The sequence below is a fragment of the Anopheles marshallii genome, chromosome 3 (genome assembly GCF_943734725.1).
Source record: "Anopheles marshallii chromosome 3, idAnoMarsDA_429_01, whole genome shotgun sequence".
In the NCBI taxonomy this organism is placed as follows: domain Eukaryota; kingdom Metazoa; phylum Arthropoda; class Insecta; order Diptera; family Culicidae; genus Anopheles; species Anopheles marshallii.
This window is the reverse complement of record NC_071327.1, coordinates 43,921,667-43,937,512: the sequence shown is the minus strand read 5'-3', so window position 1 is coordinate 43,937,512 and position 15,846 is coordinate 43,921,667. Positions and strand designations below refer to the sequence as shown.

Genomic DNA, 15,846 nt, shown 5'->3' with positions numbered 1-15,846 from the left:
CACTTTCACTTCTCGATCACTCCCTCCTATAACTGTTGAAATTAACCGGTAGGTGACTTTGTAGTTGCCTTGTTGGTTAACGAACCTTAAACGGCGTTCCCTGTGAAAGTACTCTGTGCGTAGCTTACGCCTGATGCTGTTGATTCCCGACGCTGTTGGCGAGTGATGTGGGAGTCAATCTGGGGAACTGATTTTTATTGGAAGCGTCTTCTTTTTACCGGCCGTAGCATTCCTTCTTCCTCGGCTCTACGTCGTTCCAGATCTTTGTTCGATGGTGTTGTTGCAGATTTTATTTTCACTGCCGATTACGTACCCGCAGCAATCCCAAAACCGGTTCTGTCCCGGCAAGCTACGGTTAATGTCCTGATTATATTATTTTGTTCTCCATCACATCCATTTCTCCATGTGGAGTTGGTTGTGGCTCTTGAGACAAAATTTGACGATGACCGCAGGAATCAGATGGGAAGTAGGAAACGGAGTAAAAAAAAACACTACGTTACAAAATAAACAATGCCAGCTGCGTACTCACGCAATGCGGTGTTTTCATGGGGGCATGACTTTTTGCAAACAATGAGATTGTTTGTGAAGGTTAGAAGAGAGAACGTAGAGTGGGAAAAATGGAGAACTATGCTGTGTTTAGATCGACAATATAACATACCTTTTTCATATCCAAAGCCAACCGATTATTTAAGAAAAAAAAACCTGTTTAAGCCCTTTAAATGTGTTTAAACCTTTGAATAAAATACACTCACGCAAAAAGCAAATATTAATGATTTTGTTTTCGATTTATGTGTTATGCTGTGAGAGTGATTGCAAGAGCGAATGTTGAAAGAGAGCAAATGTTTCTGCGAGCATGACCCAACTGACAGCCAACCAGCTTTCGCTTTTTGACAGCTTGAGTTCTGCACTTTGTTTACGCTAGGACTGTGAGCAGTAACAAGCTGAAGAAAAGTCTATTTTAATAGTGAATTTTACTAGATACTTGCTTTAAATATTGTTAGTTTTACAGTTGAAAGCGCAGAAAACCGAGTCAAGATGGATCCTGCCCTCCTACGCGAACGAGAAGCCTTTAAACGGCGGGCGATGGCAACGCCAACGTATGTTCCTATTTTTTTGCTACGGTGGCGTATACGACTACAATGCTCATTTACCTAATTAATGGTAATAATAATATTTTCAGCGTTGAAAAGAAGGCAAAAACTGAAAGCTCGTTTGCGGCTCCGAAGGACATGAAAAAACCTAGGCCAGCCAGTGCTGCACCGAAAATCGATGCTACCAAGTATGCTCAGAATGGAAGATGTGGAGCTGAGACAACCCAGGATCATTGTGAACTAAATGAAAGATCTCCCCCTTTTCAGCTATAAAACTATGACCGGAAGTTCCCAGTATCGGTTCGGCGTGCTGGCAAAAATTGTGAAACATATGCGTACCCGCCACCAGGAAGGAGACGATCATCCTTTAACGTTAGACGAAATTCTTGATGAAACAAACCAGCTAGATATCGGATCCTCTGTGAAAACGGTAAGTAAGGAACAAACGTCATAAAAAAGATGTATTTTTTCATATTGAAAATGTAATGTATTTTCTGTTTGTTTACGTTCTAGTGGCTGCAAGGTGAAGCACTACGCAACAATCCGAAAATCGAATTAACCCCAGACGGGCGTTATTTGTTCAAATCGGTATTTAAAATCAAAGATGGCAAGACTCTATTGCGCTTGTTGAAACAACATGATCTCAAGGGACTGGGTGGGGTGTTGCTGGATGATGTGCAGGAATCGTTGCCTCACTGTGATAAAGTGTTGAAAAACAGAGCATCGGAAATTATTTTCATTACGCGGCCGAACGATAAGAAGAAAATTCTGTTCTACAATGACCGGACGGCGAACTTCCAGGTGGACGAAGACTTTCAGAAGCTGTGGCGTGCTGTCACGGTGGACGCTATGGACGATGCGAAGATAGACGAGTACCTGGAGAAACAGGGCATCCGGTCGATGCAGGACCATGGCCCGAAGAAACCATTGCTGCCGAAGCGTAAAAAGTTGGCCAACAAGAAGCGTCAGTTTAAGAAGCCTCGTGACAATGAACATTTGGCCGATGTGCTCGAAACGTACGAGGATAATACACTCACGCAGTCGAATGCGGTTCAGGAAATTAAGCAAAATAACTAAACGGTCCCACCATAGTAACAGAGTGCAAATAATTTTTATGAACGAGATGACGTGTATATCAATTCCAATTTTGTATTCAAGTTAACCATTCTGAAAAAAATACAGATTTTGATCACAGTAATTTTATTGGTATTGGTATTGCTATTGGTGGCAGCGACAGGACCGGTCCAAATTTTCAATCCCCCATTTGCATGACTGACTATCCAACTACAGTCAAATGTAGTTAAAGAGGTAAGTAGGCCTGAGACATCTCGAGGTTGTTGTGCCAATTCCGAAGAACAATGAAGAAGAAGAACCTATTGTGAATGTTGTTTTCAATGTAGTGTTGAAATCATATAAAAAATACATGATAATAAAATGAGATTTTGGTCTGTTAGTTGAATAACAGCATGCAAAACAAACAATTACAATCATCTGATTTGTACTAATTCTACATTACCTTCATTACACAGGTTAGCAAAACCTGTTTACTTAACGCCTTTACACGTTTGTCCTTGGAACGCGCGAGTGGTATACTGTTACAGGTCGACAACAAATCAAGTTAAGAAGTTTCAAGGCGAAACTCATATATTTCTATGCCAAATCCATTGCAAACCCGCCCCGTTGGAAAATTGATTGGCTGAATGCGAAACATTTTCAAATGTAATTAATCGACGACCAATTTCCGGAAACTACCGATCATTTCTGCATCGGTAGGATTATTTAGATTTTTCAACGTTGCACTCCGCTTCTCATCCACCTTCATGTCGTCTAATGCAAGAATAACATTCCTGTAATGATCCAGCGTTCCTTTAAGTTGCCGCTTCAGATCCTCTGCCTCTTGTTTACCGCCGTATTCCTTTGGCAACAGCGACAATAGGTTGGTTTTGATGACAAACTCGTCCAACGAGCGATAACACTGTAGGAATTGAAACTTATAACCATTTGCTTAAACCGTAGGTCAAGTGGTTTCTGTTTACCTTGAAACGACTTCGCAGCTTCTCACTGCAGCAGCTCATAATCCATTCGCCTACGGTTGCACCGAACAGTGGCAAATTAATCACGTGCACCTCCTTCACGCGGATGGGAAACGCCTTCGTCACACATTCGATGTAGTTCTTGATGTCCGTCAATGACCACTGGGCAAACGCTCGCATTGGAATGTTGGTTTCGTCGAAGATGCATACAATGCCGGCTATCTGGTTCAGCTCGTCAGCAAAAATGCTCTCAAACACCATCGTAAAGAAACGAATCTGTTTGGTCACGTCGAATCTGTCGATATCCAGATTCGCGTATCGTACGAGATGCACAATGCGACCCAATTCATCACGGCCAAGCGGTACCACGAACTCACTGTCGATCATAACCTTTACCCATGGTTCGGCTGTATCTACTTTGCTGTACCATGCGGGGAACCGTTGCCGCGACACAAGGTAACGCTCCAACGTTTCACATGCGGCCATGTGGGAAAATTTCCGCACACGCAGAAAGCGCAACAGAAAGTTGGCATCTGTGCGACACGACTGAATGGCTGGATTCTTAGCAATCCACTCACGCATCTGCTGTAACGCTTGTTCGACGATCGCCTGATCCTCACGCAGCTCATCTAGGGCAATTTGACGGTGCAGTGCTGAAGTTATGGGTTGATACAGATCGTACTTTTCTGGACACTTGTCTACCTTCTGTATGGTCGCCATTTTCTAGAACGAGCAAGCCTTGTGAGCAGGATGAGGATTATACTGCAACCTATCGCTGAGAACGTCGAATGGAAACTAATGCGATTGAGCCGGAGCTAGTTACACGGCCACACACTGACATTGTGTAGCTGGATTCAGTAGCGCTTGCCTTTATAAGTTCTATCTACGTCTATCGTCAGCGTGCGACGAGCGCAAAACGATGCGAGACATAGCAGTCCACTAGAGAAGGTGTTTAACTTCAATTACATGCAGATGAATGTGCAAGTTGAAAACAAGATTACGACGGGACATTTGACGTGTAAATTTAATGTGTGTTCAAAACAGTTGTCAGCTTTTTTAAATTACATTATGTTGGGTACGTACGCAGCCGGACACTCACGTGCGCTCTCCGCGAGAAGTCTCTCGTCGGTTGAGGAGCACGAGTGTCCAGGAATGAGAGAGACGGACAATTTGGAGCTTATCATCTCGTCTTCGATCAGGATGCGGGAGTCGGGTTTAAGCAGCGGAGAGATAGCGTGGGAGTGATGTGACTCTGCACATTATTTTAATAAATTATAAATATTTGTTTTATGTAAAGTTATTTACGTTGTGTCGTCTCGATCACTTTCGGTTACCATAATATCACCAACGTAAAACATAACAATGAAAACGGAAAGAAAACACTCGCTACTTCTGATTTTTATTAATTTGTAAATGTCAATTTGAAATTGACATCAACGATCGATTAGCACATGCGTAACTGCTTGAACATGGCGCCGGCTGCGATCTCGTCCGGTGTTGCTCCTTCAAAGTTCCATCGGGATGAATAATAATCCATATCGATCGCCATACGATCGAGCCCGACCACTACGTCGTGATATTCCTCAAAGCGCTTCCATAGGGCATGATTCGCTGTTTCCAAATTCAACGTTCCACCGTACAACGAAGGTTTCAGTGGAGTTTCAAAATATTTTTCAAGCTCACCAACCGTTGAATAGCACTGGATAGAATTAAAACAATTACGGCTTATCAATCAAGGAAGAAAGGAAAACTGAGATTCCTTCGAACACTTACACTGATTTTCTCACGCATTTTCGGATTTGCAAACGACAGGAACGTATCGATGACAGAAACGCCATGCTTTGGTAGCGCTGCGGAATGAATGTCCCCGTAGCGTAAAGGATATGCGTGACTATACGCTTCCATCATGATTTTCAAATCAGACGTACTCCACTTTTCGTAGTTGCTTACGGTACTATCTTGAAAGTCGATCAGAATGTGACAACCACCTATCTGGAATTCTTCACACTCGAGCATCGTCTCCATAACCATCGCCATAAAGCGAGCGTCCTGGGAGGGACTGTGGTTCTCACCATCAAATCTACTGAAGCGCGAAAGTCCCACCATCCGACCGTTAGCGTCCCAACCGAGCAGGGAAAATGGACCGTTGTGGAAAATTTCCTTCATGATAGGATCGGTACAATCCAAACTTTTGAACCAACTTGGATAAAGCTCTCGGACGGTCAGGTAACGCTCCAGCGCCTCGCATGCCATTGGGACTGAGAACTGACGGTAACGGAGAAATCGAAGCAAGAACTTTGCATCCGTGCGACACTTGAAGATGTACGGATTTTCCGCAATCCAATGACGCATTTCCGTCAAAGCCTTCTCGCGTACGAAATCATCTTCGCGGAGTTCCTCCTTGGCCACCTCACGATACAGCTCCGATAGAGTGAACTTATATTCGTCATATACCTTGGAACACTTGTCCACCGAATATGCAGTATAGATTGGAGCCATTTTCTCGATGCAAATGGTTCACACAAGGTGCAACTGCCAAGGTGCAAAAGAAACTGATGCTTTTTAGACTGTAGTCGTTAAGAAGCAAATTCGTAAACCGTCGGGTTTTAAGAAAACGTTATCAGTATCACCTCAAATTGAAGCGTATGATAATTGCAAACGAGAGCTCTTTGGTGCTTATCAGTAATGGAATTCATAAAAACAATACATCAGACTGCAAATAAAATGATGTAATAGTACTGTACATTTTTGAAATAATGAAATACTACATTATTGTACCTGTATGTCGAAATTTATGCACTGTAATTTAATGGTAATTAATGGTAAAACAGTAATTTTATGTTGTTTAAAACTAAAAAAAAGTTTAAAAAAATAACTAAAGGTTCATTGGTACTGCTTTGTTGTCCCATCAACAAGAATACCGATATTCTTATTATTTATGCAGTATGCAGAAGATTCTTGTAAATGACTCTGCTAGGAGTAATGTTAGCGTTGAAACCAAAGGCTGGTCCATTGGAATTTGAATGATTCAAGTTCTGATATCAGTCCTACGTACTGGACTCCCTGTACTATTTTTTCTTGTAACATTGACCAACACACGAAGGCAAGGAATGATTCTCGGGAGTAAACGAAAATAACCAGAAATCTTGTTCATTTAATGTGCATGACTCTTCGAAAGAATAATTTACGAATATACGATGAAATGATCAATGAGTAAATAACGACATATTTCTTACGTTTGTTGCATAAACGTGGTAGTGTATTTGGAAAAAATAATAGTCCAACACATTATTATTTAATAAACACAATGAAAACAGAACTGTTTTTTGTCTGAGAGTGTAACCTTTTAAATCCTGAACGGTTTTGAAATTTCGAACAATATTACTTTATGTTCAACTGTTCCAGCATGGCTCCGGTCACTGCTTCCTCCGAGTCCCACAAGGACGCGTAATGTTCCACGTCGATCTCCATGTCATCCAGGCCCAGAACAACCTGCCGTTGGCTTTCGATACGTCTACGGAATTCTCGGCTCTGCTCATCAAAATCAACCGTTCCACCATACGATGTTGGTTTCCATGAATCTTCAAAATGTTTCTCCAGTTCCTCGATCGACGAGTAGCACTGAAATGTTAAAGAAAAAAACAATTGATAAGGTGGCTAAAGGATTTCGATCACAAAAAAAGGAAACATTCTATACTCTGATTTTTTCACGCAATTTCGGATTTGCAAATGAGAGCAGCGTTTCAATTACGGGAAGTGCAAATTTTGGTAGTTTTGCTGCATGGATCTCCCCGTAGCGCAAAGGGTACGATCGACTGTAGATATCCATAATGATTTTCAGCTCGCTTAAGCTCCACTTTTCAAAGTTACTGACGGTACTATCTCGATAGTCAATAAGCACTTGACATCCACCAATTTGGAACTCTTCCCACTCCAGTACTGTTTCCAGTACCATTGCCATATAACGAGCGTCCTGTAAGGGGCTGTGTTTGTCGCCATTAAACCGCCCATAGCGTATTAGAAACACGGAATGGCCAGACCCATCCTGACCAAGGTAGGTAAATGGCTCGTAGTCCAATATTTGTTTCATGGTGGGATCAGTACAGTCCAGGTTCTTGAACCAGTTCGGATACAATTGTCGAACGGTCAGATAACGCTCCAATGCCTCGCATGCCATTGGGACTGAGAACTGGTGGTAGCGTAGAAATCGAAGCAAGAACTTTGCATCCGTGCGACACTTGAAGATGTACGGATTTTCCGCAATCCAATGACGCATTTCCGTCAAAGCTTTCTCACGTTCGACATCATTCTCGCGGAGTTCCTCCTTGGCCACCTCACGATACAGCTCCGGTAGACTGAACTTGTACTCATCATACACCTTGGAACTCTTATCAACCGCGTATGGAAGCTGCTTCGATGCCATGCTTTCGGAACAAGTGCACACAATCAACGGACAAGTGAAACTGTCGAGTCGTGTAACGCGTTAACAACAATTGGGCGATTGAGCGCAATTTCTACTGCAGATGTGAGACGACAACCACATGACGATTGTTCGGTTGCATGTACGATGTGCTCAACTTATCAATGAAGAGATAAAGTAAGTAAACAAATGCATGTTTAAATGTCTGATGCTGTTGTGTTCCAGGAGTCCCGAGAATATCAAACAATACTATCAGTAATATTGGTCTTACAGACAACTCTTCGAACTTTCGAGCTTTCGTAACCATGAACTCTTCAAAAGCCGTTATATTGGATGAAATAAATAAATGACCAAGAACTCTTGTAAAAAAGAATACTTCCACATGGTTACATTATTATGGTTACAAAATAATACATACTATAACAAAGCGATTGATTGTACCACATGTTGTTGTCATAAAGCGATATGTAGCCAAACGGGTGCACAAACATAATAAAGAATGTCGAAATCCACGAAAAAAGGACTATTGCATTCATTTTGATAAGTGCGATTATTGACCTCTGCAATGCACTTGCAATCAATGCGCTTGGCTGCAATCGCACTTTTGTACCCCGGTCATTGGGTCAAGTTGTTTCGAGGGCTAGACATGTTTTGGGTAGCCGAGCCAACTTAATGTAATACTGTACCTGCGTATTCCAGATCAGTTCCGTTTCGAGCAGCACACGAGAAGCATCGTATCACGGCAGAGCAAACAATCAAGCATGTCGAAGTTTGCGGCATATCCCGTGGATAAGAACGTGAAACAGTATGACGAGTACAAGTTCACTCTATCGGAGCTGTATCGTGAGGTGGCCAAGGAGGAACTCCGCGAGGATGATGCCGTACGCGAGAAGGCTTTGACGGAAATGCGTCACTGGATCGTGAATAATTCTCACATCCGTAAGTGCCGCATGGATTCGATATTCTTGTTGCGGTTTCTACGCTTCCGTCAATTCTCGGTACCAATGGCCTGTGAGGCACTGGAGCGTTATCTGACGATGCGAGAGATGTATCCGACCTGGTTCAAGAACTTGGATGCTGGCGCTGAGAACATGAAGGAATTATTCATGGGCGGTGCTACTTCCATTATCGGGCAGGACAGCAATGGGCGCACGGTGGTATTCTTCCGTATAGGGCGCTTTGTGCCGGAGATGTTCGAACCACCAACTGGTGGTACATTCATTGCCCTGATGATTGAAGCCATGCTCGAATGGGAAGAGGTACAGATCGGTGGTTTGCAGGTGATGGTGGACTACTCCGATATGGATCTGAAACTGTTCGAGAAGTGGGGTTCTTCGGAACTGAAGCTGATCATGGAAGCTTACACGCGCTGGTACCCCATGCGCTACCACGACACGCACGCGGCCAAACTCCCGAAGAAAGCACTGCCCTTTATAGAGAAAATACTTTCCTTCACCAACCCGAAGATACGGGAGCGAATCAATGTAAGTGGTGAGATGAAATCAAGAACACAGACAGAGTTAATACACTTTTCCCATTTCACAGTGCTATGCGAACGTGTCCGAGATGGAGAAACACTTCGATCATACGATTGCACCGAAAGGCTACGGAGGTTCTCTTGATCTAGATGGTGACGTCAATCCGGCATTGTGGAAACGCATCGAACAGCAGAGGGATGTCATTCTCGGTTTGGATCGCATGGAGATCGATTACGATTACTATGCACCGATTTGGGATGAGCAGAATGCTGCACTTGCGGCCGAGATACCTTCGGTTTAAGGGAAGGTATGACCATGGTTCTCGAAATAAATTTTGACGATTTATCCTCATGTGTAATTTCATTTAAAAAAAGCTGTGTCTGTAGGCCTATTCTACTTGTTCAATTGATGCAAACAACGCCTCTAGTAACAATACACGTTTGGTAATGGGTAAATGTGTTTGTTATCGACACACGTTTCCTATACACATTACCTCCATGTGGATAATCAGTAATTAATGCATGATATAACCAGTGGCTAGTGCTTGCGCGTAACTGCTTTGGATAATTACTGGCTACATTGAATGTTAATATGTTACGTTGCATGATGTGAAACCAATCGCAGTACTCAGAAGATGCATGTGTATGAAAGCGTTCTATTTGTTTTGAATGTAGGTAATCGTATTACCATTAACATATTTTTATTATTATTTAGTATTTAATTATCATTTTCATTATTTTCGCACCTCTTATTGTCAAGTAGACATAGCTATAAAATATTAAAAAGCAAACTTACGAAAAGGGATCCAAGATCCTTTTCGCTTTATTCGACATACCGTACAAATTTTGAAAGACTTAAATCTAAGAATGGTGCAAAGAAATGTGTGTTATGGTAACTTAAACGAATGGAAAGAGTTGACTTTGAAAATTCGCAATCATGAGAAATTTCATAATTAATCAACAAAAGCAAATTATATCAATTTAGTTCCATCGCGTTTTCCTTGTTTTTACAGAGTAAATTTCACATTCCACACATTCCAAGTGTTACCTTCAAGCTTATTTTTAGTTATAAAAAAGTTAGGCGCATTTCAACCCAAGTCGGGCATTTTATTTAGTTATGAAATTCCTTAACAGTATTCTACCGAGAACGACAAAAGCAAACAACGATGTAACTGTACTTGAGTAAGTGTGTTTTATTATCTTTTAAAAACGCTCCACTCTTTAATTGTTTGTTAAGCTGTTGAATTTCTTATATCTTTACAGAGCTTAACAATAGCAATTGTGTAGATAGTAAACAAGAGCAAGTTCAACTATTGACGTTACAATTTATCATTTATTATGGTAATAACTTTACGTACACCCCGGTTTTGGATAGTATCACGTTGTAACGGCGCGATCGTGATAGGGATACCATACCATAGCATGTAAGTTGCGCTAGCGCCCGGCGACTCAGCCGACCGATCCCGACCGGACGAATTTTTAGCAAAGAAGATTTGTGAAACTGATGTAAAAAATAAACGGAATTCTAAGCTAAAATAGCCTGGAGTGTTTCTGGTCGGGTCCGCGATTCAACAAACAGGACACTGAAATATTGATCAATGTGTATTGAAAAGGGCCTCAAATAAAGAAAACCGTCTTAGGAGCGTTAATCCACATCGAGCTTTCGAAAACTTCCCATTAGACCACTATCTATTTCGGTCTCAGATGCCGATGTTTGCTTCCAGAGTGAAGAATAATGCGCCGTATCGATGTCCATTTCATCCAGAGCTAAAATTACCTCACGCCGATGTTTCAAGTGGTTTATGAACTGCTGATTAAGCTCCAACAGATCACATTTGCCGCCCCACTCGGTCGGCTGCAATGAAATTGCAATTTGTTTTGCCATTTCCTCGACGCTGTTGTAACACTGAAATTATTTTCATAGTTCATTAATACAATAATTTATAAAGTGCATCAACATAAAAAACCAATGCAAAATACTCACTGTAATGCGGCTCTTGAGTTTAGGGCTTGCGAACGTAAGCAGCAGATTCAAAATCGGAACGGCAAATTTAGGAAATTTTGCTCCATGAATTTCACGGATCCGTATTGGGTAAGACTGGCTGATCGCATCCATAAAGATCTTCATATCCGATACACCCCAAATGCCGTAGTGCTTCAACACGGAATCTGTAAAGTCCACAAATACGCGAAATCCTCCGATCTGTAGCTCTTCCCACTCTAGTAAAGTCTCGACAAGTAACGCCGTAAACCGCCCCTCCTGCAAAGCACTGAACTTTTCCACATTAAATCTCGCAAACCGAAACAAAATCACCGTTCGGCCATCCGCATCTTCGCCCAGCTTTGTAAAAACAACATCTTCGAGCATTTCTCGCATGATAGACTCGTTACAGTCCAGATTTTTGAACCACTGCGGGAATGTTTGACGCATGGCCAGATATCTTTCAAGCGCCTCACAAGCCATTGGCACTGAGTACTTTCGAAAGCGCAGGAAACGTAAAAGAAACGAAGCATCCGTACGACACTTGCGGATGTACGGATGTTTGGCAATCCATTCGCGCATTTGCCCTAACGACTGCTCCCGGATCTCATCATCTTCACGAAGCTCCTCCTTAGCTATTTTGCGATATACTTCCGGCAAGTTGAACTCATACTGGTCATACTCAACCGGACGCTTCTCTACCGAATATAGTTTTTCCATGCTACCAGCAAACACGAGGTTACTTTGCCGACTGCTAAATCGGTACTGAATCAGTGTCATCTCATTTGGTTGTTGACATCCCCCACAAACCTGTTATTCACACGATAATTAAAACGAATGTTCGTCTATAGCACCATGCGTGCAAAGCATAAAGCACTGAAGGAAGTGAAAAAAGTCGTAAGCTTTATGTTAATGAGTCAGTATAATATTGAGGATAGAATGAACGAACAGATCAAGGTGAGATGGTAAGCAAACGTTATATGTGCAGGTGTTCAGTTAGAAATAGAGGTATTCTGCTAATCTTCCACTTAATGTTATGTATGTTTTGAAACAGAAAGTAGAAAATGAAATGGAAATTTACACTACACGCGAGTGTATGTTGACAAGGGTAATTCTGTGAATGTTATGCTCCAGTTTGTCTAGCGTTTTATGGTTGACCGCATGAAAAAATGTAGTGCCAAACCATGATTGTCCGAATGTTGTATCATTTTTTTAGATTTGCTCGGTGCAGAACCAATGTTTGCAGTTAATAGTGTTTCGATTTTTCTTTAAAGCTTGTTGAAGTCTTCTTGTATTAAGGGGACAGCTTTAAAATATTCAAAACCCCGTTTTCATTATGCAGATTGGATGAACTTCATTTGGATGAACCAAAATATCTACCACAGTGTTGCTCTCGGAAGGAAAGTTAAAAATACAAGAGCAGAAAATAAAGAAAGACGACCACGAAAGGTAAAATCAGAGAGGGAGAAATTAAAATGGCTATAAACATTACATTGCTTAAGTCAAGAAACACAACGATAGTTTGAAACGTAGCCCGTATGACGGACGGCTCGTCGTCGTGAAGCCGCCTGTTCTCTATAGACTGAAGTTCTTCAAAGTGTTAACGCGAAAAGTGTTACTATTATTATTATTATTATTATTTTAGATTATTGACTTTAAGCATGTGATTCATTATGCATAGCGTACACTATACGCATAAAATCACCATGATATACATAGTGATGTCGTATTTGTCTCATTCGTGTCATGCATAATACACTCTTACTATTGTTTTATTAGGGGCGGCCCGGTGGCATTATGGTAGCGGCGCCGATCTTCACACGAACGGAACGAATCAAAATCCCATCCAGACCAAATCTCCGTACGCAGGACTGACTATCGAGCTACGGGTAACAAAAGTCACAGAAAGCCAGAAATGGCAGGCCTAGTCCTCTTGAGGTTGTAGTTGCCAATAAAGAAGACGATTTTTTTTACAATTTAAACATACATTTGATCAATAAATAATTCGCTAAAATGCTAATACATGAAGATTGTATGCTCTCTTTTTTAATAGATGTTTTTCGAACTTTGCATACTACAAAATACAAAATAAATTACCAAAATTGATCCACGAAGTGTTCTTGACACTTAAGGCACGCTTAGATTGTCATTCGACGTCATTAAAAACTAGCTGGGTACTTAAATTTAATATCTATAGGCGATGTGAAATGTGCTAATAGAACAGCAACATTACTGTTACAGAAAAGAGTATTTGAGACAATATTCTGAATCTTATTGTTAAAAACTATTGAACGGAATGGTTTAGTGATTCACGAATCCCATTCATTCAAAATTTGTTTAATAGACAAAACTCAGAGAGATTCTTTAGAACTTTTTTTTTTCAGAACCACCGTATCAGTTGCTCGACGAAGTGTTCTTGGACTAATGTGTAAATAATAAATGACATGAATATTCGTTCCAATGGTGTAGAAGACTAAAATCATACCAAATTTATTTATATTTATTACTATTACAATGATCTAGTCGATATTAAGTTTCCGAAAACTGCCAGCTACACCACCCTCGACCTCATTTTCCACCAAATTTGACTGATTCCAAAGCGATGAGTAGTGTGCTACATCGATTTCCATATCATCCAGCGCTAATATCACACTTCGACGATTTTCTAGATGTTTAATAAACTTATGCCCTAGCTCATCTGTATCGAGGTCTCCTCCGTACGACTTTGGTAGTAGTGAAGGTTCCAATTTTCTCTTCATCTCCAACACCGTACTGTAAAACTGTGAATAAAACAAACCAAACACCAATAAAATCGGAACTCTTGTGCATCTGCAAACAGGGCACATACAATGATTCTCTTCTTCACCTTGGGGCTTGCGAACGTAAGTAGCAAATGCAGGATCGAGGCGGCAAATTTCGGAAATTTCGCACATATGATCTCGCGGAAACGAACCGGGTACGATCGGTTGAGCGCATCCATGAAGATCTTCATATCTGTAACGCCCCACGTACCATAGTGTTTCATGACGGTATCGGTAAAATCGATCATCACGCGGAATCCTCCGATCTGTAGCTCTTCCCATTCCAACAGTGTTTCGATTACCAGCGCCACCAAACGACCTCGCTCCAGTGGACCGAACTTGTCTGCATTCAGTAGCTTGATGCGAAACATTATCACCATACGGCCATCCGAATCTTGGCCAAGTTTTGCGAACATACCATCCTCGAGCATTTCTCTTAGCACAGGATCATTGCAGTCCAATTTTTTGAACCACGCGGGAAACATATCACGCATTGCAAGATATCGCTCCAAAGCTTCACAAGCCATCGGCACTGAGTACTTCCGAAATCGCAGAAAACGTAGAAGAAAGGATGCATCCGTGCGACACTTGCGGATGTACGGATGTTTGGCAATCCATTCACGCATTTGCACTAACGATTGCTCGCGGATCTCGTCTTCTTCCCGAAGTTCCTTCTTCGCTATATTACGGTACTGATCGGACAAAGTAAACTCATACTGATCGTAACTTGCCGGACGTTTTTCGATGGAATAGTTAGTCGCTGCTACTTGGGATGTCATCCTCTGTGCGTTCTAGTCACTTTGCGCTCTAAACGGACACTAAAACCCATGCCCCATCGAGCACGGTTTTGCTTTTTGTACCCCAATGAGCACCTGCTATCGAAATATGGATGGAGATCGAAATGAAATCTCCAAACCATTAGTCTGTCCTTTACTGCTACATTCGCCGAGGCATGATTAATTCCATCTAGGTTGATCATCTAAGATCGCGGTGGTATTGCGTGCGTTTAGTATGCGTTTGGACAATCATTCCCACACGCAAGCGATGCTGGAAAAACTGCCTCAAATCTAAATTTTATTATCATTTTTATTATTTTCAAGAGAACGCCACACCTATCGACTTATTTTACCACGTACCCGGATAGTCAGTCTAGTCTACGGGACATTCGGAAGAGATTTTGTCTCGGTCCTTTCGTGTGAGGACTGATACCGCTACCAATACACGGCCGCTGCCGTACCAGAGAATCAAATTAATAAGACCGACCGTTAAGACGGAGAGTGGAATATATTTGGTGGAGAGCGGAGAGATTTACAGTCTCCGATTATATCGTAAATGTTGTACCAGCTATATAAAACTTGTTGTTATCGTTGGTGTATTCAAATGTAAAGGCAACGTCCGTCTTGCTGGAAGATGAAAAGTTATAGGGGCTCAGATTTGATCACAGATAATTGTAATTGCTTACTTACTTATCAGGCACTACTACCCGTCTTGGTTTCCGGCAGGAGTCCTCTAAACCGGTCAAGGTAGAGCGCCGACGTCTGCTAATCCATAATTCTTTTCCATCACTCCATTGGGCTTATCATGATTCCTCTGTCCATGGGGACGACCTAAAAGGATTTTACGCTTTCGCACGAAAGACCGCTTCGGATCTGTTTTGTAATTCACAGTGACTTTGGCTCGACTTTAGATTTGCTTGACCTCATCTAACTCCCTATTACAACTAATTTGTTTTGTGTTCGTAGGAGTGTTGTGATATTGTGTGTCTAAAAAGTTCATAACACAAATATAACTAAATACAAATTTACAAACGATAAAAATATATTTACATTACAAACTGTTCACGTAAACGTAATACACACACCACGCGTTTCCAAAATAGGTATACCCTTATCCTGCACGTGGGACGCCTACGCATGAAATCCTGTAATCTACAAGTATTCTTTATTTCATTAGGTAACCTGTTGTACCGTTGAATACCTTTGAAAAACAAAGCATTTCTAGCACTATGAGATAGTAAGTTTCGGAGATTGTTTCCTTAAGATT

At 41.5% G+C, this 15,846-nt stretch overlaps 7 protein-coding genes across 7 annotated transcripts; 2 read left to right on the top strand and 5 right to left on the bottom strand.

The window, feature by feature from the left end:
• The first annotated feature begins 1,035 nt into the window (after positions 1-1,035).
• On the top strand, positions 1,036-2,168 carry LOC128712006 (general transcription factor IIE subunit 2). Its single transcript, XM_053806900.1, has 4 exons — positions 1,036-1,097; positions 1,181-1,279; positions 1,359-1,521; positions 1,605-2,168. The coding sequence occupies exons 1-4, from the start codon at positions 1,036-1,038 to the stop codon at positions 2,166-2,168; spliced, it is 888 nt and encodes a 295-aa protein (XP_053662875.1).
• A 646-nt stretch (positions 2,169-2,814) lies between these two features.
• LOC128714893 (clavesin-2-like) lies at positions 2,815-3,844 on the bottom strand. Its single transcript, XM_053809775.1, has 2 exons — positions 3,128-3,844; positions 2,815-3,066 (listed from the first exon to the last, which is right to left on the bottom strand). The coding sequence occupies exons 1-2, from the start codon at positions 3,842-3,844 to the stop codon at positions 2,815-2,817; spliced, it is 969 nt and encodes a 322-aa protein (XP_053665750.1).
• A 724-nt stretch (positions 3,845-4,568) lies between these two features.
• Positions 4,569-5,623, bottom strand: LOC128713776 (retinaldehyde-binding protein 1-like). Its single transcript, XM_053808642.1, has 2 exons — positions 4,898-5,623; positions 4,569-4,823 (listed from the first exon to the last, which is right to left on the bottom strand). The coding sequence occupies exons 1-2, from the start codon at positions 5,621-5,623 to the stop codon at positions 4,569-4,571; spliced, it is 981 nt and encodes a 326-aa protein (XP_053664617.1).
• Positions 5,624-6,505: 882 nt separating this feature from the next.
• LOC128714261 (clavesin-2-like) lies at positions 6,506-7,547 on the bottom strand. The gene is made up of 2 exons (XM_053809136.1): positions 6,822-7,547; positions 6,506-6,745 (listed from the first exon to the last, which is right to left on the bottom strand). Exons 1-2 carry the CDS (start codon positions 7,545-7,547, stop codon positions 6,506-6,508), a joined length of 966 nt encoding a protein of 321 aa, XP_053665111.1.
• A 758-nt stretch (positions 7,548-8,305) lies between these two features.
• On the top strand, positions 8,306-9,323 carry LOC128713784 (alpha-tocopherol transfer protein-like). The gene is made up of 2 exons (XM_053808652.1): positions 8,306-9,028; positions 9,090-9,323. Exons 1-2 carry the CDS (start codon positions 8,306-8,308, stop codon positions 9,321-9,323), a joined length of 957 nt encoding a protein of 318 aa, XP_053664627.1.
• A 1,343-nt stretch (positions 9,324-10,666) lies between these two features.
• On the bottom strand, positions 10,667-11,731 carry LOC128712265 (retinaldehyde-binding protein 1-like). Its single transcript, XM_053807159.1, has 2 exons — positions 11,006-11,731; positions 10,667-10,927 (listed from the first exon to the last, which is right to left on the bottom strand). Exons 1-2 carry the CDS (start codon positions 11,720-11,722, stop codon positions 10,667-10,669), a joined length of 978 nt encoding a protein of 325 aa, XP_053663134.1. The 5' UTR covers positions 11,723-11,731.
• A 1,790-nt stretch (positions 11,732-13,521) lies between these two features.
• On the bottom strand, positions 13,522-14,582 carry LOC128714541 (clavesin-1-like). Its single transcript, XM_053809416.1, has 2 exons — positions 13,851-14,582; positions 13,522-13,782 (listed from the first exon to the last, which is right to left on the bottom strand). Exons 1-2 carry the CDS (start codon positions 14,580-14,582, stop codon positions 13,522-13,524), a joined length of 993 nt encoding a protein of 330 aa, XP_053665391.1.
• Positions 14,583-15,846: the final 1,264 nt, after the last annotated feature.